The sequence below is a fragment of the Paroedura picta genome, chromosome 5, assembly GCF_049243985.1.
Source record: "Paroedura picta isolate Pp20150507F chromosome 5, Ppicta_v3.0, whole genome shotgun sequence".
NCBI lineage: Eukaryota > Metazoa > Chordata > Lepidosauria > Squamata > Gekkonidae > Paroedura > Paroedura picta.
The window spans coordinates 35,685,042-35,707,677 of record NC_135373.1 but is presented as its reverse complement, the minus strand read 5'-3'; the positions used below and the strand labels follow the sequence as shown (position 1 = coordinate 35,707,677).

At 46.9% G+C, this 22,636-nt stretch overlaps 1 protein-coding gene across 3 annotated transcripts in view; it reads left to right on the top strand.

Moving 5' to 3' along the window:
* The window catches only part of EPB41 (erythrocyte membrane protein band 4.1), a 162,947-nt gene that overhangs the window by 3,538 nt on the left and 136,773 nt on the right, over nucleotides 1-22,636 (top strand). The window contains exon 2 of one of the 3 annotated variants that reach the window (XM_077337185.1): nucleotides 19,599-19,703. The exons of the other annotated variants lie outside the window; for them this stretch is intronic. Within the exon in view, the coding sequence (XP_077193300.1) occupies nucleotides 19,657-19,703 (47 nt within the window). The 5' untranslated portion in view covers nucleotides 19,599-19,656. The remainder of the gene's footprint in view (nucleotides 1-19,598; nucleotides 19,704-22,636) is intronic. 3 annotated transcript variants of the gene reach the window in all.

Genomic DNA, 22,636 nt, shown 5'->3' with positions numbered 1-22,636 from the left:
TCCAGGGGGCAATGTCGTAAAACCAGTAAATATATCAGAATTGGAGACTGATGTGTAAATGTAAAAGGTAAAGATATCCCCTGTGCAAGCACTGAGTCATGTCTGACCCTTGGGGTGACGCCCTCTAGCGTTTTCATGGCAGACTCAATACGGGGTGGTTTGTCAGTGCCTTCCCCAGTAATTACTGTTTACCCCCCCCCCCCCAGCAAGCAAGCTGGGTACTCATTTTACCGACTTCGGAAGGATGGAAGGCTGAGTCAACCTTGAGCCGGCTGCTGGGATTGAACTCCCAGCCTCATGGGCAGAGCTTCAGACTGCATGTCTGCTGCCTTACCACTCTGCGCCACAAGAGGCTCTATCTGCATGTATCCTTCTTAATTGTGCAGTGCTAAGAGTAATTCCCCGAGACCCTGTTGTTACGCCCCGTCTGTCTCCTACATAGCTACTGCAGTTCCTGTTGACTGTAAACCGCACCCCTAGACTCACAAAACCAGTGATGAAGGACGTAGTTTTATACAGGTCATCAAACCAGTGAGATGCATGGAAGAGCTGTGTTGGAATGTAGTCCCCATAAAAATCGATGTTGAAACAACCTGTTCTTCCTTCTTTGGCCACTCCCCTGTTATGAATTATTACTGCTGGGGGAAATCAGAGGAATAAGCGCTGTCCTAAAATAACCGGGGGTGCGTTTTTTTTTGCCACAGGTGGGGTCTTCCATGTTTATGCTGAGCTTTGGGGTAGGCTTTCTGAGAGTAATTAGTTCACTGAGCTGGCCCTAACGGGGTTGGGTGTCGGTGAGAAAGACCAATTAGTGTGGCTTAGCTTAATGATCTGGTTAATAATTAAGCCTTGTTCTTTAGGCAGCTGTGCTTGCTGAGCAAAACAAACGTGTGCTCTGAGGCCAAGGAGAGCCTCATCAATGCTCCAGCTCTCAACATTTACCAGAAGTACAATGTCAAAAAACAACACTTAATAGCTCAGCCTAGACTGATCCTGTCCGAGCTTGAAAGCTAATCAAGTTGGGCCTGGTTAGTACTCAAATGGGACACTAGCAAGGAGGATGGGAAGGGCGCTCCATAGAAGACTGCAATGGAAAACCGTCTCTGGTTGTCACTTGCCTTGAAAACCCCATGAAGTGGAGTTTCATAGGGTTGGCATGAGCCAATTAATTCTGGATGGCAGACTTGACCCTACAATGTGGGGAGAACGATTTTTAGAAGGCGCTTGCTAGATAATGAAAAGATGGTATACAAAATCTGCTGTTGAGTTCCAGTCTTATTTACTTGATTTATACCACACCTTTCTTTATAATGGAAAATGTACATCATTCTCCTCTCTTCCATTTTATCCTCACTGGAACCCTGTGAGGCAGGTTAGGTGGACAGTATGTGTCTAGCCCAAGGTCATCCAGAGGTCTTTCATGGGATTTGAGGTCTTCCATGGGATTCCATGGGTCCCCCGTGGATCTAGCTGCTACAGTCCCAGACCTCTCCGCATTCACATCCAGGTTATTCCCATTGCCCATTACTAAGGTGCAATGCAGAAGGAGGCGGCTGGATTGGCAAATAGACAAGAAGTAGAGCATTATATAGTCTTATTTTGGTTTTAATTGTGATTTCATAGTATTATATGTGGAATATACATTGTAAACTGCCCCGAGCCTGCTTGCAGGGTGGGGTGGTCTACAAAACAAAAATATTCTCCTGATAGTCTGACTCACAGAGGTTATGTGGGACACATACCTGCTCTGGAGTTACCTGGTCAGGGCCCCTCACAAACACACACATAGAGACACCCTCCGCTTCTCTCCTCCCGTTTCCCCTTTTACCTCTTGGTTTCCCAACCTCCCTCCCTCACAAGCAAACAAACACACTCCCTCCTCCTGCTTACCTGCTTCTCCGCTGCTCTCTTGGCTCCCGTGGGTCACACAGCAGCTGCCTAGGCTCCAGGGGCTGCTGTGGGCACTGGATGAGCCCTTCCACTTCATGGGTGGGACTGTGGACATCACATCCATCTACATATCCGTTTTATGAGGCATGCCAGAAGATGTGTCCCACATCAGTAAATAATAACACAATATGCTGACTCTCAGTGCCCCACATAAGACAAAATTTTGCAGAAACAAGGGAGAGAGGTATGCTCCCTTCAGTCTCAAGTGAAAGATATGGAATAGGGGACAACCTATACCAGGTTGCCTTGCTGGTACCTCCCACGGTATATCTTTTGTATTACTCATCAGTTAAATAGGGAAAGTGCTTTGCTTTGGAGAAAAGGCAGTTTGGGTTACAAGCAAGTGGGTACCAGCAAACACATTGTATAACCTCATGCCCATGGGTACTGTGTTGGAGATTGTGAACCTTGTATGTACTTGTGAGGGGGAGTAGCAATGGATGTACATTTAGTTTGACTATATGCGACTGCCCCTTTAAGACTGAACCAATACAATTCTGGGAAAATGGAGATGGCAGTTAGTAGACTTCCGTTTTAGGGTTGCCAGGCACCCCCGGCAACTGGCGTGCAACTGAGACTTAAAGGCAGTAAAACTAGGCCTGAGGCTGCATCCCTGGTGGCATCACTTCCTACATGCACCAGAAGTGATGTCATTATGTCAGTAGCAACACTGGGATGTTCTGGTGGCCTGGTCACCTGATCAGCACTGGGCGGGAGGGGGCCTGGGGGTCTGGAGAGGGCGATTCCCCGCCCCTAGCAACTTCTATTCTGTGCTGATGTGATTTGGGTTCTGAAAGTGTTTTAGTTAGTTCTGGTTTGTTCTTAAGAAATCAAGCATTTCAACATTTCTGACGCCTCCCACCTTTCCCCCTGATTGGAGCGTAGCATAGCATATCGCATGTAAGGCATCAATAGTCTGGGATCATGCAGTGGAACTGGAATTAACGGTGCCTTTCCCGTTCGTAATTCCATGGGTGTGGATACAGATCCCGACTTACAGGCAAACTTTGGAAATCAATTGTGCCAAAAAAGTTTAAAGCCTGCGGAAGATGTGCTTAAATATTTCTTAGGTAGAGTGCTTTACTCAGACATCGACAAAAGAAGCGTATTCCATTGTGGTGTACCACTGTGCGGAGGAAATACACTTGGTGACCTTTGGCCTTTTATTTTCTCTCGGCGTAGCCTACCTTACAAGGCTGTTGTGAAGATAAATTTGAGGCGGGCAGAACCTACTCTGCCGTTCTGAGGTCTTTAGAGGAATGATGGGCTAAAAATATCTTTGGTAGTAATTAGCTCTCCTTGAGGGCTATAGTGTTTGGTACTTGATGGTATTGTTTTAAACTGAAGGAATGATATCTACCGTTAAGCTGTCCTGTTAGGACCCTTTAAAATGGCTGCTACAAATTCTCGTATCTGCTCGGAAATTTTCAAATCACAAACATCAGAACAGATTTGAAAAACAAGTCCTGCTTAAGGAACTTTGACGTCCCTGAACTCAGATGTGGCCGGTCTCTTTCCCAAGACCCTGGCTTGTGATAAATGCCATCAGACTGGGTACCTGGAACAACAGCTGTGCAATGAGGCACTCATGCCGTTGGCCTTCCAACTCCTGGGGAGAGTACTGCATGCTGTTCTCAGTGGAGCCGGTCCAAGAACAATGCGCCCTGTTGCACAGCAGAGGTTCTGCTCAGCTGTTCAGCTGTACTCCAAGCTACTCTTGCAGCAACTGATAACAGTTTAAGGTGCTACAAGAATCATAGAATCATAGAGTTGGAAGGTACCTCATGGGTCATCTAGTCCAACCCCCTGCACTATGCAGGACACTCACAGCCCTATTGCTCATCCACTGTCACCTGTCACCCCCTTGAACCTTCACACAATCAGCCTTTCCGTCAGATGGCAATCCAGCCTCTGTTTAAAAAATTTCCAAAGATGGAGAACCCACCACCTCCCAAGGAAACCTGTTCCACTCTAACTGTCAGGAACTTCTTTGGGATGTTTAGATGGATTTCTTTTGAATTAATTTCATCCCGTTGGTTCTGGTCTGTCCCTTCTGGCTAGCATTTGGATGGGAGACCACCAAGGGGTAGCAGGGTCATGACTTGGAGGCATGCAAATGCAAAACCATCTTTGAATACCTCTTGCCCTGAAAACTCACTGGGATCGCAGGAAGTCAGCTGTGACTTGGGTCACTATATACATCACTTGTTACCAGGAAATGTGCTTGGCCTGATCATAGGAACAAGATGCAATTCAGTAAGGAGAAGGTCAGAGTTCTGCATCTGAATCACTAAAATGAGAAGCAGGCATGCTAGATGTAAGATACACTTCTGGGTAACAGTGTGTGCAAACAAAATACTGTTGTCCTTGTGGACTGTAAGCTACAGAGAGCCAGTTTGGTATAGTGGTTAGGAGTGCGGACTTCTAATCTGGCATGCCAGGTTCGATTCTGCATTCCCCCACATGCAACCAGCTGGGTGACCTTGGGCTCGCTATGGCACTGATAAAACTGTTCTGACCGGGCAGTGATATCAGAGCTCTCTCAGCCTCACCCACCCCACAGGGTGTCTGTTGTGGGGAGAGGAATGGGAAGGCGACTGTAAGCCGCTTTGAGCCTCCTTCGGGTAGGGAAAAGCGGCATATAAGAACCAACTCTTCTTCTTCTTCTTCTACATATGAGCAGTGTGATACAGCTGTAAAAAAGGCGAATGCAGTCCTGGGCTGTATCAACAGAGGCAAAATTACATGATGCCGTAATCTCGCTGTACCAATGTAGCTCCTAGAAGAACTAAGGGCCCTGATGGAGCTCACTTTAGTTCTGCAGGGCCTGCGAGATGGAGCTTTTCTACCAGGCATTTGGTTGAGTCCGGATGACAGCTAAGATCAGGGGCCCCTCCTCAGATTGGCTGGGACATCAGGCCTTTCCCCCTATTTACATCTTAATATCCTGAGTCTGGGATAGGGTGGAGATTTGGAATAGATGGGGGGTGGGGGAGGGTAGCACTGTCATGGAAGAAAGAATGGGTTTTCTTTATATTTTACTCTTGGGTTTTTTATGTTGTTACCCGCCACAAGCCAGCTTGCTGGGACAGGGGGTAAGAAAGAATCTAATAATAATAATAGATATCAAGAAAAATGTTTTCACAGTCACGGTAGTTCAGCAGTGGAATTGGCTGCTTGAGGGGGTAGTGAGCTGGCAGTCTTTAAGCAGTGGCTGGACAGATGTTTATCCTGGATGCTTTAGGCCAGGGGTAGTCAAACTGCGGCCCTCCAGATGTCCATGGACTACAATTCCCACTGGCAGGGGCTCCTGGGAATTGTAGTCCATGGACATCTGGAGGGCCGCAGTTTGACTACCTCTGCTTTAGGCTGATCCTGCATTGAGCAGGGGGTTGGACTAGACAGTCTGGATAGCCCCCCCCCTCTGCCTCTATGATTCTGTAACCAAAACCTTGAATCTGATCAGCCTGGTGCCAGTGCAGCTAGGAGAGGACAGGTCAAATATGGACTCTTCATTGGTTCCTGGTAAGGACCTGTGCAGCTGCATTGGGGACCAGTTGAAAATGTTCAGAGCCCTTTCAAAGGTAACCCTGCATAGAGTGAGTTGCTGTAATCTGATCTTGGGGTGATCATTGCATGGATCACGGTGGCTAGGTCAGCTGTCAACAGATAGGGTGTAGTTGTTGCGCCTGGTGAAGATGATAAAAAGCCAGGCACCCAGCATTTGTGATCTGGACCTCCATAGATAAGGAGGCATCGCACCCGGACCCTTGACAGTTGTTGAAGTTGTTAACTGAGCTCTGTCAAGAGATGAGAGTTGTAGTAAAACATCTGGGTCATACCGGCCCAGCCTGAGGATCTCTATTTTGGCTGGATTTAATTTCAACCAACTCTGCTTGAGCCAGTCTGCCACAGCCTCCAAACATCTGGCTAGGAAGCTTGGGGGTGTCGACAGATTGCTGTCCATATAGCTGGGTGACATTAGCATTTTGATGACACCCAAAGCCAACACCCGAGTGTGAGGATGCATATAGATGTTAAATAACATTTGAGAGAGGAGAGCTCCCTGCTGAATCCCACATCTTGGGGCATGCTGCTGGGAGGTTCTCTCCCCTAATGTCATCCTCTGTCCGTGACCTTGGAGGAAAGATTGAAGACCTTGGAGGAAAGATTGGGCATCATCTTGAACTCCCATGTTTGCTAGGATATGGGCTAACAGGCTGTCAAATGCTGCTGTTAGATCTAACATTAGTGCTGACCTGCCTAGATCCAACTTTCTCCAGAGTTTGGCTATAAGGATGACCAGAGCATTTCCACCTGATGGCCAGGACAGAAGCTGGACTGAAGTGGATCAGAGGCTGATGTTTCATCCGGGAAGATCTGTAATTGTTCTGTGACCACACACTCAACCCCTTTACCCAGAAATGGCAGATATGAGACTGTGTGGTAGTTGACTGGGTAAGATGGATCCACCATCGTTTTTTTTTTTCAAAAGTGGCCCTTCAGTACTTTTGGGAAAGTCCCTGAAGTTATGGACAAGTTGATAATAGCGAGGAACCTGGGTCCCCTCACTACCAACTTCTACAAGCCATGAGGCATATGGTAGGCTAAGCTTTTGCCAGAGTTCTGTTCACATGGGACACGGAAAGCAGACTGAAGTGCTCGAAACGAGAACTCTGAAGACACCCAAGGGGCTTCCAGTTTCATTTCTGCATCAAGGTCAGCAGTCAAGTCATGGTGGAGCGATGACATCTTCTCTGCAAAAAAGCTCTCACGTGCCTAAAAGCTGGAGTCCAGTTGTAACATTTCGGACGGTCCTGTAGATCGGAATGCCAGGGATCGAATAGTTTTAAATGATAATGCTGGGTGTGAGCTAGTGGAGGCAATAGAAGTCGCAAAATATTCCCTTTTTGTGGCCTTTACTGCCATCTCATAAGCATTTTATAAGATGTACTTCAGGTTTCGTCTTGGGTTTGCTGCTAAACTTGCTCTCGCTGTTCCAGTTTCTGTTTCCAAACATGCAGTTTCAGGATACATGGAGCTGTCTTGGGTTGGAAGTGGAGAAGGCGTCACGGAACAATCCAGTTGATGGCTTCGGAGAGACAGCCACGCCAGTCCTCCACCAGCTCATTCACTAAGTTGCTGGGTGGCATTGGATCCCACAGAGCATTCCAGAAACCTATTAGATCCATTAGTCTCTTTGGGCAAGCAAAAATTTGTTCTCCATCTATACAGGGTGGGAGCGAGACATTTTCTTGGCCCTTCAGTGGTCTGACCATGGCATTCCCACAGATTGTACCAGACCAACCAAAGATCAAATCCAGGGTGTGGCCTGCTTGGCAAGGGACCAGTAACAAATTAGGAGAGTCACAGTGTTATGGCTGATACCAGGTTTGAGACCTGCAGGGTGTTGGTTTTCTCTGCGTGAACATTGAAATTCCCAGTAACAATTATCCCTGGGAACTGTAAGGCCCACTCAACCACAATCTGCAGGAGGTTTGGTATGGCATCTATTGGCGCATTAGGCGGTTGGTACACCAGCCGGGCAGCCAAACTCTGCTTCCCACACCAGGCCCACATATTCAACCCCTGGGATCCTTGGAGCACGAGTGCCTGGAGAAAGACTGCTGAATCATACGTGCTAGATCCATATTTTGCTCTGCAAAGAAACTGCAGAGCAGTGGTGTTTTTTATAGACCTGGCATTGCACAACACCGCTGTTGGAGAAAGGTTATTATTCTTGCAAGAGCGCACTTAAAACTAATAAAACATTATATAAAATTAGCAAATCAACCTCCAACCCATTTAGTCAGGCTTAGTTTCCATTACTATTTGGAAAGAAATGGTTGCCATGATTCGTTTTCTCCCATCCTGAGTATTCATGCTTTGCCGTCACTTGATGTGATTAAATGATGGACGTTCGATGAAATTCAGTCTTGGGTTCAAGAGAAGGATGCAGCATGTGATTCTGATTTGGTACGAAATTCAGAATTTTCTGTATGGTATCCTAGGCTTAAATCTAATAGATTCTTTTATTGTTATCTTAATGATTTATTCAAGGCTCCACTAAGGAAGGCCTTTACTTAGGCCTGGTTCCAAACCCTTCCACCAGCAAATTTATAGGGGAGATTTAATAGTTTTCTGCTAGATAAGCACTTGTGACCTTGTGCAATTATATTGTCCTCTATGATTCTATCCGACCTAGACTGAAACAAATACTGTTCTGTATTTCTTGTTCGGATGAGGATCGCATTAAATTTCTCTTGGCAGACGTGTTCTTAATGGTCACACTGAAGGCAGCCGTGTTTATATTATTATCTATGTCTATTAGGAAATAGTTTTTTTCTGAAACAATCTAGAGTGGATGACGTATAATTATACAACTGTACAACTATACAACTGCATGTTATTTTTTGACTGTATTTTAAACTTTTATATTAAGTTTTAAATCTTTTAATCAGAATTCAGTTTAACTATTGTCTGTTGATGTTTTCATTTTAATTGTTTTTATTTGGTTGTTAAAAGATTGTGACAATTTTATCCATCTATCATCTATCATCTGTCCATCTTTCCGTCCATCCACCCCATCTAATCTTTGCCCTCCCAATGAACCAGCTCAGGACGGTGTAAATTAAGACCAACAGCACCTTTAAGTGCAACAAAGATTTATTCAAAGTATGAGCTTTCGTGAAGGTCTTAAAGGTGTTATTGGACTCAAATTTTGTCGTGCTACTTCAGACCAACATGGCTGCTCACTTGAATCCGTGGTAATTAGAGGTGAAGGTTCAAATGATTGCAGTGCAGGAACAAGCACCGTGTCATATCTTTTACAAGGGCCAACCAAATTGACACAAAGCCTTGGGCAAGCTCACCAGACCAGTCCACCAGGCTGGCTGTTACAAAATTCTGCATCATTTGAAGCAGATTTTACAGGCCATGATATAACCATGTGACCTTATTGGCATCCTCTGTGAGATGCATGCAGTTGCAATGGTTTATTTGCTGGTGTTCTCTGGGAAGTAGAGTTCTGGTGGTGTCTGCTTTCGGACCCCACATTGGAAGTACTGCAACTGGTGGTAGTCTGGCTGGTCCCTTTTCAGAGTTACAAGAACTTAAAAAGAGACCTGCTGGATCAGACCAATAGTCCATCTAGTCCAGCATCCTGGCTCACACAGTGGCCGACCAGTTCCTCTGGAAGGCCAACAGCACGGCATAGAGGCCAGGCTTTCTCGGATGTTGCCTCCTGGTACTGGTATTCAGAGGATTACTGCTTCTGAATGTGGAGGTTCCCCTCAGTCACCATGGCTATGAATCTTATCCTTCGTTAAAGCTGCTTATTCTTGTGGCCATCACTACATCCTCTGACAGAGAACTGCACATTTTAACCACTCTCTGTGTAAATTAGTATTTCCTTCTGTCCATCCTTTACCCTGCTGCCCATCGGCTTCATTGGATGCTCTCGAGTTCTAGTGTTTTGGGAGAGGGAGAAAAGTTCTTTGTCAACTCTCTTACATCTGATGCATAATTATAAGAATTGCTGGGCCAGATTGAAGTCTGGTCAGCCAGTGGAAAGAATAGAAGTGCCTAGAAAAATAGGCTGAAATGGGGGAGGATGTGTTGCTGGGTTGGGAAGAGGGAGATGATGACAAACTAGTAAAGGAACAAGGACTCTGCCCAGGATGCCAGTTTGAAGTCCATGCCAAATTTAAACTAGACCTTAGATCCCAGTTCTGCTTTTTGATGTGAGAACATCCACTGGTGCCCCACCTCGAACGGAAATGATAATGGATGTCACGTCTGTAAGACAACCCCCAGGTAGTGCGTCAGTAGATAGGGGTGGCTGTGGGGTGGGCGGCTGAGGTGGTGGAAGAAGATGGGTAGCAACTGGCGAGGCCCAGCGCTGAGCCTAGTTTGCTCTGCCGCTGTCAGGATGAAGGAGCCGGGGAAAAAAGCAGGCCCAGGGTGAGTAGCTGAGGTAGCAGTGGAGGAATGAAGGAGCCAGGGACAGGAGCAGGCCTGGGCTCAGAAGACGGACAGTAGTGGCTGGCGAGGCCTGCAGTGCGCCCTGTTGCTCTGCTACTCCTGCCCAACTTCCATACCCGGTCCCACCCTCAGGAGAGCAGGGTGGCCGTGGAGGCCCAAAAAGGCAGCTTTTGGGTGGGCGACCGAGGCGGCGGAGTCTGTGTGTCCGTGCATGTGAGTGTATCTGTGTGTCTGAAAGAGAGACGGGGGGAGGAAGGCAAGGAGGAGGTTGGGGAAGCAAGAGGGAGGGAGAGAGAAGGGGGGGAAGGAACCTGTGTGTATGCATGTCTGTGTGTCTGAGAGAGAGACAGCAGGTGAGGGAGCAGGGAGGAGGTGAGGGAAGCCTTCATGCCAGGATAAAGGGGCGGAGGCAAAAAGCAGGAACCCCGGAACAGGTATATGTTCCCACATAACCTGTGAGAATCTGATGGTCACTATATTTTTCGTGTAGGAGCAAGAGATTAACTGCTGCACTCTCTTGTCTACATTTCAGTTGAGTCTTTCAGCATGATGGGTGGTTTTTTTTTTAATGAATGTTGCCAGAAGATCAGAGAAGGAAAGAAGTGGGTCACAGTAGGGAAGACAAATAATTGTCGCAAAGCCCCAGTGGGTTAGTTGGCTTGCCCAGTGGATTATGCTGTTAACGTTTTGGGTTTAGGCTCAGCTACGGCTGAAGCGTTCCCGTTCAAACCGGCAGCCCGTTTGGTAAACCCTGGAACTGGTTCCCTTGTGGTTTGTGCAGGAAAACCTGAACTTGATTCACACTGTGGTGGCTTGCAAAGCAGGGAGGAGCCCACGGAGCTGTTGTCGCTCAAGCTGTGATTTCCTGTGTGCTCACCCAGGCAGAGTCAGTCATGATGGTTTGAAATGGGGCTTGCTTCTGAGTAAACATGCACACGATTGAGGTGCCCTGCCCGTTGCAAAATGTGTGGAACTTATGTGGAGGAATAAAATGACCGGAATGAGTAGTCGCAGCTGAGCTCACGTAGCTTTGTGGCGAAGAGGCTGTGAAATGGGAAGTCATGGGTTCGAGTTGTCTCTCGGATGTGAACCCTCCGTGCGACCTGTTTATTTTAGCCTCAGCTCTCCCTGTGTAAAGTGGGAAGCCAGCCTACTGTAAGGGGCTGTTGCAAAGATCACAAGATACACTATCTTAAATACATAGGACTCTGAAAGTGCAGTTTGATGTAGTGTTTAGGAGCGCGGACTTCTAATCTGGCATGCCAGGTTCGATTCTGCGCTCCCCCACATGCAGCCAGCTGGGTGACCTTGGGCTCCCCACAGCACTGATAAAGCTGTTCTGACCGAGCAGTAATATCAGACCTATGTCAGCTGCACCCACCTCACCGGGTGTCTGTTGTGGGGAGACGAAAGGGAAGGCAACTGTAAGCCGCTTTGAGCCTCCTTCGGGTAGAGAGAAGCTGCACATAAGAACCAACTCTTCTTCTTCTTCTTCAGTAATATCAAGGCTCTCTCAACCTCACCTCCCTCACAGGGTGTCTGTTTTGGGGAGAGGAAAGGGAAGGTGACTGTAAGCCACTTTGACCCTCCTTCGGGTAGAGAGAAGCGGCATATAAAAACCAACTCTTCTTCCTCAGTGCTCCTGAAACCAGGGATTCCCCAAAATTTTTGAGCCTGCAGGCACACTTGGACAGGGAGTGATGGGAGGCAGGTCCAGCCACAAAACCCATTTGCCTCCGCTTAATTTCAGCAAGGCAGTACAGATCTTTGTGCTGTGGTGGCAGCTGCTAGCAACCCATAGCCTTGCTGAGCAAAGCCCTATCTGGTTTCGCTCACTTTCTAAAAACACTTGGCAAACACCAGAAAAGCGGTTGGCGGGCATCACGTTGGAGACCCCGGCCTTGAGCAGTAAGAATAGGGCCTAAGAAGAATACCCTGTTCTGAATTTTCATGTTCAATCGCAGTGGCTGGCACCCTTAGTCTGTTGTTTTCTAACTCTTTACGGATATATTCAAGTGGGTAACCGTGTTGGTCTGAAGTAGCACAACAAAATCAGAGTCCTGGAGCACCTTTCAGACCAACATAGATTTATTCAAGGTGTGAGCTTTCGAGTGCATGCACACTTCCTTATAAGTGCTTGCACTCGAAAGCTCATGCCTTGAATAAATCTTTGTTGGTCTTAAGGGTGCTACCAGACTTCGTCTTTATGAATATGGTGTTGGAATAGACAATGTCTGGTATACAAACATGAGAAGAGAAGAAGACCCTGAAGGTGGCAGCAAGAGGGCTGTTAGATAGGTCAGAGAGTTCAGGACCTTTCTCTCCTGTTAAGTGTGCTTTCCTGTCTGTCCCTAGATTGCTACTCTTAGGGCAATATCCTGCTTCTTCTCAGAAGCTTCGGTCTCTCTTCTACTAAGGTAGCCGTGTAGAGCAGACTCCTGTCCCTATCCCTCTGCTGCACTATCACAGACTGTAGTTCCATAAATAAATATTTGTATCTCTTTTGTCCTAAAATACAATGTGTGCATATCTATGACTTATTTACTCTGCTAACATATGGAAGGCTAGACAAACCTTCCCTATAAAAATGATCCCATAATTTAGTTTGCACGGTCCATTCTTAGAGGGGCTTGTGAGCGTATTGCTAAGAGAAACAGGCATTGGGTCAGACTATTAGTTCAAGACATTGACCTGACTTTTCTTTTTGTAAAAACTCTGGTCCCATTCAGAGATACAGATTTTCAAATAATGCTTAAGCGTTTAGTTTGGTTTGTGTGTGTGTGTGTGTGCTTGAGGTTCTGTATTCACGCCTTGTCCTGTGACTCAATGAATGTGGTTAAGGAAAGAACACAGTTTGAAATATGGGTTTCGGGAGGTGGTGGGTTCTCCATCTTTGGAAATTTTTAAACAGAGGCTAGATAGCCTTCTGACGGAGAGGCTGATTCTGTGAAGGCTCAAGGGGGTGGCAGGTTACAGTAGATGAGCGATTGGGATGTGAGTGTCCTGCATAGTGCAGGGGGTTGGACTAGATGACCCAGGAGGTCCCTTCCAGCTCTATGATTCTGTGATAATAATGAAAGGTTGCCGGTGACTTTTTCTGTAAGGAAATGCATTGAGAATGTTGCAAAGCGTTAAGCATGGGTCTCATCAGAGCTTATGCATGTGCAAATTTATTTATTTACTTTATTTGTAGCCTTCGTAGACTCGGAGACAGACTACAAGGTATAGAAACCGTGCGAGAAAACATTGTAAGACAAACAATAAACAATGTAGATTCAGGTGGGTAGCCAGATAGTTCTGGAGCAACCGAACACAGTTTGAATCCATTGCTATCTTTAGGATCAAGTGAAGATTTATTGAAAGTGCACGTACAGTTCCTCAGACACCAGTGTGTGCCCACAAAAGCTTGCACAATAAACAATGTGATGAGGATGAATTGGGCTATGTTCTTTAGATTGTACTTACAAGCATGTGCTATGCTTATTCCTGGAGAAAACATGGGTTCTGGATCCATTCCACTCTGGGTTCCGGCCTGGTCATGGGGTGGAAATGGCTCTGGTCACTCTTGCAGATGACTTCCAGAGGTAGCTGGACTGAAGGGGTCCAGCAGGACTGAAGGGGTCAGGGCTAGTCGTGTTACTAGATCTTATGGCAGCGTTTGACATAGTTGATCCTGAGCTTTTAGCGTGCCACCTCACCAACACTGGGATATGGGGATCAGCCTTGCAACAGCTGATCTCCTTTCTGGTCCCCTTTCTTCAAGGTCAAGGGCAGAGGGTCACTGTTCGGGAGGAATAATTGTGTTGCTGTGGACTCCGATGCAGGGCGTGGTACTTTCCTCAATCTTATTTAACATCCCTTTGTGCCCTTTTGCGCAGCTAGACTGGAGGTAGGGGCTTGGGGGTCAATAGTATGAGAGAGCCAACTTGGTGTAGTGGTTAGGAGTGCGGACTTCTAATCTGATGAGCTGGGTTGATTCCCCGTTCCTCCTTCACATGCAGCCAGCTGGGTGACCTTGGGTTAGCCAAAGCTCTGATAAAGCTATTCTGACCAAACAGTAGTATCAGGCCTCTTTTAGCCTCACCTCCCTCACAGGGTGTCTGTTTTGGGGACAGGAAAGGGAAGGCAACTGTAAGCCGCTTTGAGACTCCTTCGGGTAGAGAAAAGTAGCATATAAGAACTAACTCTTCTTCTTCAGTAATATCAGGGCTCTCTCAACCTCACCCACCTCACAGGGTGTCTGTTGTGGGGAGAGGCAAGGGAAGGCGACTGTTAGCCACTTTGAGACTCCTTCTGGTAGAAGAAAAGTGGCATATAAGAACCAGCTCTTCTTCTTAGCTGATGACTCCCAGCCTTATCTGCTTATGAGCAGCTGGCTGGATACCCCCCTCCCCAGATTCATTGGCCAGGTGCCTGGAAGAGGGGATGGAATGACTCTAGCAGAGCCACCTAAAACTGAGCCCCACAAAGACAGAGGTCTTGTGGATGGGAAGGAAAAGCCCAGAAGACAAAGCCTGTCGCCCTTGACGGTGCACAATTAAAAGGGTCATGCTCTGTCAGGAACCTGGGGGTGATCTTTGATGCTTCCCTTTCAATGGAGGCAGAGATCATGAAGGTATTTTTTCATCTCCATCAGGAGAAGCTACTAACACCCTAAACGACCCTGGAAAATCTAGACTCAGTGATCCATGCGACAGTCACCTCTAGGCTAGATTACTGTAACTATCTCTATGCGGGTCTGCCCTTAACCCTGACTTGATAACTGCAGCTACTACAAAATGCAGCAACACGGGTCTGTCCTAGGACACCATGGAGGGTTCACATTCTCGAACTGTCCTCCAGCAGCTGCACTGGTTGCCAGTTGAATTCCAGATCAGGTTTAATGTTTTGCTTCTGACCTTCCAGACCTTACGCTGTCTGGGCCCTGCGTATCTGAGGAACTGCCTTTCCCAGTATGTCCCCGGAAGAACATTGTGATCTTCTAACATCAACATTTCCCCCTCCTCTGACAAAGACTGCCAAGGATTCTTGGCTTTCAAAACCATCGGTATAGATTGTTGAACTAGGGAGGAGGTAATGTAGTTTTACCCAATTAGGTAATGAGTGGTTTGCCCAGTTAGGAATGTTGCAGCGAGAGAACTTTTCTCCCAGTTTCCCAGATCACTGGACACGGAATGAAACTGGTGGACAGTAGATGCTGGTGAGACAGAAGGAAGCACTTCTTCACATGATGCAGAGTTCACTGTGGAACTCAATGCTGCAAGAGAGCATAACAGTCTAAATGCCTTTTAAAGGGGGATTTCCTAGCAGTCAGGTCTGTTAATCACAGTGGGCCTTTATGTTTGTGGGGCTGGGGCAGGAGCTTTGGCCCCTGTGGGTCTTCTAGGGCAGGGGAAGTCAACCTGTGGTCCTCCAGATGTTCATGGACTACAATTCCCATGAGCCCCTGCCAAACGCTGGCAGGGGCTCATGGGAATTGTAGTCTGTGAACATCTGGAGGACCACAGGCTGACTACCCCTGTTCTAGGATGTCTGGTTGGCTCCTCTGGGAGATGAAATGCTGCATGAGATGGGTTTGTGGGAATGATTGATCAGTGATCTTCAAGACTTCACAGCCGTGAGGTCTAGAATTTTGCTTTTTGGTTTAGCAGCAATCCATGTTTATTTAGATAGGAGTTAACTGAACGACAAGCGTGGAATGACTTAAAGCATTTATTCTTGGGGAAATGTCAGCGTTATGTTAGGTTGTGTGTAATATACATTCAGGTAACTTGGTGAATGGTGAGTGCTACCCATCATGCATTGCTGATGAGCACCCTTTTACAGCCCCCTGAGATGCTTGCTCTTCCTCCCTGTGTAGATATGTTCCACCCCAAAGTTTGGAGAATGTAGCTTCATTTTGCCAAATGACTACACTTTTGGTGCAATATCCGCACCTTCTAAAATACCAGAATACTATTGCTGTTTGAGTGTTGACGTAAGATTTGAAGGATCCAGGTTCAAATCCTCACTTGCCAAAAATCTTGCGGGATGATCGTGCCCCGGGTAACTCTCCTCACCTAGCCTACCTCACAAGGTTGTTGTGAGGATAAAGTTGTGAAGGGGAGAAGGACATTGGAAGCAGTTTTTGGTCTGTGTTGTGGAGACAAGCAGGGACTTAAATACCTACATAAACATAATTGTTTTCTAGATGGCAACAGCTTGTTGGGAGGGAAAGAAATCAAACACGGTATAAGAAATGGATGGAGTTGCTATAAAAATATACTGCTTTTCCTGCCTGCCTTGCCTCATGTCCAGGTGATGCAACTCCCCCACCGTCTGAAGTTACTTTCTGTGGTTCTTCCCAGCTGGCAGATACCCTGGCGGGGTGGCCTCTGCCAGCTGGCCGAGGGTGAGAACAGGCTGCCGTTTCATTGCTCACAATGCATTTGGGGGTGTTTTACATAATCTGGACTTGCAAAACTGGCTCGGGAGCTTGGAAAATCTTGTGTGCTATTGTCTACTGTTCAGAGGTTAAGTAAACTTCCCGGATCGCTGTCCAACTGTTTCTGGGCTGCAGCAGAAAGGAGACCAGGCTTTTCCCTGCCAATGTGCGTGGGTGGTGGTTGGCCCAATTCTCTCCCGAAGAAACTATTTCTGTCTCTGCCAGAGGTTCTGTGCTGCTTCTCGTGGCTTCGTCAGGTCCTGTTCAGAGGGGCAGAATCCTCTGTCCAGTTAGTGAAAATAACCTGGAGTCTTGCGGCACCCGAAACGCTCCCAAAATGGTATAGCAGCATAATCTCCTGTAGAATTTTCTTTGTTCTGTTTTATGTTTTGTATTAGTTAGTGGAATTGCGTTGAGCCATAAGGGAAAGGCAGGGCGCAGTTTAAGGTACTGGCGACCACATGCAAAGCCCTTCATGGCCTTGGTCCCTATTATCTGTGGGACCACCTCTCCCCCTACACTCCACCATGATGGCTTCACTGATCTGACCAGGGTCTGTCTGTTTGTCCCTCTCTCCCTCCCATGTGGCTCAGGGAGGTTTACAGAAAAGGTTAGATGATTAACAGCACACAAGGTAGTTTGGTAACTGTGTCAACAATCTTAACATCAACCCACATAGTATGACATATCAAGTTTAGGTAACTATATCAGTGATCTTAACGTTTAACAATCATAATGTGAGATGTTTAGGTAAACATTTCATCCACAATCCCAGAAAGTGTGCTTATATGGATAGGAGGGGTCGGGGCCAATAGACGTGGTCACTGACCTCAACCAGATGCTTGGCAGAAGAGCTGTATTTTACAGGCCCCGCGGAACTATGATAGCTCGGACAGGGCCCAAATCTCCTCTGGGAGCACGTTCCACCAGGTGGGGGCCGGGATAGAGAACAACCTGGCCATGGTTGAGACCAAATGTGTTTGCTTGGGCCCAGGGATCACTAGCCAGTTGGTGTTGGCTGAGTGTCATGCTCTTTGGGGGTATAGGCAGAAAGATGGTCTCTCAGGTACTCTGGACCCAAACCACATACAGCCTTAAAGGTAGTTACCAAGACTTGAAGCCTGATCTGGTATTCAGCTGGTAGCCATTGCAGCTATTGGCACATGGGCCGGATGTTGGCCCTCCAAGGTGTTCCCATGAGAACCCTGGCCACTGCATTCTGGACCAGTTGTAGTGTCTGGGTCAGGGATAAGGGTAGGCCTGCGTCGGGTGAGTTGCAGAAATCCAGTCTAGAGGTGACTGTCACATGGATCACTGTAGCTAGGTGTTCCGGGGCCAAGTAGAGTACTAGTAGTCTGGCTTGGTGCAGGTGGGAAAAAAGCCAGCTGTGCTAGTTTTGTGACTTGCGTCTCCACAGAGAGGGAGGTGTCTAGGGTCATGCCCAGATTTCTGGTGGAGTGAGCCGCTGACAGCTGCACCCCATCCAGGCGCCAGCCTGCCAGTGGGCAAAATCAACAACTGCCACTACATGTGCCTTCTCTGTTGTGACTCCTGCTTTATGGAGAAGCCTGCCTGAGGTCAGGAAGAGCCCCACTCTCCTGGCTTTCCACAATCTATGCAAAATTTAATTATTAAAGAGGACCTTTCTGCACTGGTAACAGGGCTGCACAGTACAAAATGGGTTTACAAACTTGGAGAAATGATTAGGGACTGTGGTCAGTACTGTGTATAGCAGCATAAGCAGGATCTCATGTAATTTTTTCACTGCTCACTGCTTCGCGGTGGCCAAACTGTGGCTCTCCAAATGCCCATGGACTACAATTCCCATGAGCCCCTGAATGCCAGACTCGCCCCGTGAGAGAGCCAGACTATAAAGGTAAAGGTATCCCCTGTGCAAGCACCGAGTCATGTCTGACCCTTGGGGTGACGCCCTCTAGCGTTTTCATGGCAGACTCAATATGGGGTGGTTTGCCAGTGCCTTCCCCAGTCATTACCGTTTTACCCCCCAGCAAGCTGGGTACTCATTTTACCGACCTCGGAAGGATGGAAGGCTGAGTCAACCTTGAGCCGGCTGCTGGGATCAAACTCCCAACCTCATGGACAGAGCTTCAGGCAGCATGTCGGCTGCCTTACCATCCTGCGCCAAAAGAGGTTTAGTGAGCCAGACTATACCTAACGCAGTTATTTATTTAAGTTATTTATAGTCCACCTTTCACATGGGGCTGGTTTCACATGGCAGGTATCACAGATTGAGTCTGCTATTACAAATCCCAAAACATAAACAGCAATAAAACCAAATAAAACCAGTCTAACTACCCCCCTGTTATAAAAATCAGGTGATGAGGCTGGAGAGTGGAGAGATGTTTATTAGTATAAGCACCCGATGGTGTTTTATTTACAGAAATGTAAAGCAATGTTTTATTTGTATGTTTTTTATTGGGATTGTATTGGTTTTAATGATTGTGAGTCAGCCACTGCGAGCTGTCTGGGCTGGGACAGATAGAAATCAATCAAATTACTAAATAAATACATGAATGCATACATACAACCTCAGTGGCTGTAAGAAAATTACAGATAAATACAATGATCACATCATTTGAAAATCCTCATTAAAAAGTCAACTATACCAGTTGAGAGATCTAATCAAAAGTTGGGGTCAGAAAACTTTATCATTATTAATAATATGTATTTTAGCAGGTCTTTGGAATAGCAAGAGGCTGGTTAGCAAAGGAAGAGAAGAACTAGGTGATGGTGGGGGAGGGAACTGAAGTTCATGCTCTGAAAGAGAATTGCCACAAGAATAATACTGAAGGCCGTCAGATATCCTGAAGGCATGAGTTTGGTGTGTTCTTGCACCCTCCCTCCCTTTTGCCCATGTTTCCAGAGTGTGGCTGATAGCTTCTTGGGTTGTGTAACTATCAGTCAAACTCCGGTTTGGTCATAGAACTTGGGGGTTTGCACAGACTGGGTTAGAATCTGGGTTAGAAGCCTGCATTTGAATGTCAAGGCATACTGGAGCGTGATGGCTTCTCAAATCTGAAACCTTTGTGCACAGGAAGGGAGAGGAGAAGAGGCAGCAAAGAAGCAGTTTCTGTGCACATCATGGAGGAATTGCATTTGTCATGAACCTTGAAAGTGACTGTTGCCTTCTCCAGTAGCTGAATTATTCCAGAATCTCTACAATAGTAACTCTGCTTTTCTTGTCTTTTTCTTCTCTCCTTCTTGCTGCTACTGATACCAGCTTTATTGGATCACAGCAAGCATTGTGAGCAAATCCAAGTTGACCAGATGAGCCAGCTATGAAGAATGTGGCAGACATATATGCACAGGGATTAACATATACAAGGTGAGGACCAGGACATGTGGGCTGAAGAACCTCTCCAGCCCCATTCTCATGACTGTTTGTCATTGTGTTTAAATCAGACCAGAGTTTGTCCAGACATTGGAGAAGACCTTGTGGGGACACAAATAGAATCATAGAATCCTAGAGTTGGAAGGGACCATACAGGCCATCTAGTCCAACTCCCTGCTCTATGTAGGATCAGCCTAAAGCATCCAGGATAAGGAACTGTCCAGCCACTGCTTAAAGATCACCAGTGAGGGGAGCTCACCACCTCCTTTGGCAGCCTATTCCACTAATATTTTACTGATATCTAGCCAGTACCGTTCTACATGTAGTTTAAAGCCATTCATGCAGGTCCTATCCTTTGCTGCCCACAGGAATTTCTCCCTCCCCTCCTCCAAGTGACAACCCTTCAAATATTCCAAGAGAGCAATCCTGTCCCCTCTCAACCTTTCCTTCAGACTAAACATTCCCAAATCCCTCAGCCTTTCCTCGTAGGGCTTGGTCCTCGTCACTCTCCTCTGCACCCTCTCAGTTTTGTCCACATTCTTTTTGAACGGAGACCTCCAGAACTGCACACAGGACTCCAGGTGGGGTCTGACCAGGGTGGTATACAGGGGGACTTTAACATCATTTTTTTAAATGAAGTGTTGACTTCCTTTAAAACACAGTGGTGGAACTCTAATCCAGGACACTAAACAATTTGTCATTACTTTCCAGGAGGTAGCCATGCCCACATCTCTGTGCTGCCTGTGAGTTAGTATATCCCTTCTTTTGGCATAACGTGCCCTGCCCATCCAGAAAAAGACCCGTTGCTGAGTTCCAATCAATTTCTGTTCCTTGTCCGCCCTAATGTAAGCGTCTGTTCTTGCTGCACAGCAGCACACAAGAGGAAAATCCTCTTCTTACAAGTGATTTGCGATTCATTTGGGTTAGCCGGCAGGTCCGTAATTACTCTTGGCCATAGATGACCCCAACTGGATTTGGGCAAGCGGTCTGGAGTAGGAGTTCTGCATTTCTCCCTGCTGAATCTCGGAGCTGCTGTCTGTAGCCAGCGCAAAGCAATGCTCTGAAGCTGGAGGCCAGGGGTGTGTGTTTTAAAGCCAGGCAAGAAGGAAGGTGCATAGTGTGCAAAAGTCAAAACAACCAAGCAAAATGCAACTGTGTGAGCTGACTGTTCACAGCCCTGCATTTTGCTTGGTTGTTTTGACCCTGGTGCAGGCATTATGGAACAGTTCCTCCTACCTGGTGTTGTGACCAGGGATGCAGGCAGGTCAGCCACCTTTCAAGGACCTTAACTAGCATTTAGGGCAGGGGTAGTCAAACTGCGGCCCTCCAGATGTCCATGGACCACAATTCCCAGAAGCCCCTGCCAGCAAATGCTGGCAGGGGCTTCTGGGAATTGTAGTCCATGGACATCTGGAGGGCCGCAGTTTGACTACCCCTGATTTAGGGTAATGGAAAATTGTGGCTGCTTCTAAAATGCCTTCCTGAATAACCTTTTTGTAAAAAAAAAAAAAAAAAACCTCAAAGAAATGATCTGCTGCCTATAGGGATGCATGTATTTGATTAAAAACTGCTTTCTTTTCCAGATCCCCAGGAGATAATTCCCCACCACCACCACCACGAGCAGTCCCTATTTCTTTTCTAGAGCAGGGGTCCCCAGTGTGGGGCCTGTGGATGCCAGGCTACCTGCTAACAACTTTCCTGGTCCCCACCAAATGTTTTTAAGAAAGTGGGTGTGGCCCATAGGACTTTTGCCCAGCAGGGCTTCTGATTGGCTGTGCAGATTTAAAAGAAAAAAGCCAAATAAACTGCCATAACACAAGGATCATGGTGTGATTGGTGGTAAGCTGTGTGCGTGCAAGAAATTATTCTTAAACAATGTTCCTTTTAAAAGGCATCCTGCTAATTAAAGTTTCTGTCTGACATGATGGAGAGTTTAATGTTAGAGTTTTTCCTGATGTTTTGAAGTTGGCTCTGCTTCCAGAAGCAGCCATTTTGTGTTTTCGCAATGCAGAGGGGTCATGTGATCATACTGAAATTTTAGAATAATTCACACCTTCATAGATGCAAACCTGTTATTTCCCCCGGGATACTCGGGAGACGATGTCTCCACTCCTCCAAGAGCAGTTCCTGTTTCTAAGAGTGTGATTTCCAAAGACCAAACTCATCTCCAAGAAATCCAGGTTTCCAAGGCAGTCCACTTTGGACTCTAATCGCCATAGTCTAGGCCTGGATGTGAAAAAATCTGGGAAGGAGCTACACTCATGGGCTTATTCTGGCTATAACACAGGTTAACGCCTTTCCAGCAGGGGAGAAAGATAAAATGGCCTCCGTTTTTAAGAAAGTTTTTTCAAGATCCCAGTCCCAATCCTCTCAGGGGCTTTCAGGCACAAAACCAGCACTTGGAATGAACCCTTAACCAAAGGTATTGGTTAAAATGGATGTAACCTGATCCCTGCAGTCAGCCCTACCCCTTTGACCAACTAAACTCATCTCCAAGAAATCCAGGTTTCCAAGGCAGTCCACTTTGGACTCTAATCGCCATAGTCTAGGCCTGGATGTGAAAAAATCTGGGAAGGAGCTACACACTGGCAGGCATTGATTCAAGGGCAGGATTTTAGATAACCACCGGGCCTTTTGCAGGAGCTCCAGGTGATGATGGCTCCTGAGCACCTTTGTTCATTGCTAGGCCACTCGGTTGTGGGAAACCTGAAAACACCTGATGACCTTACAAAGTGCTCCGTGGTTGTAGGATTATTGCCTTTTGCTTATCTCAGAATGGCTTGAGTGGCTCGATAGGAGAGGAAGTGGAAGTAGACATTGTTCATGCAGATGGGGAGACACCATAAGAAGATGAAGGACGGTGAGCTGGGTTAGGGGACCAGCCCTGTAAACACAGGCTGGTGTTCGTACTCAGCTCAGCCTGGCAT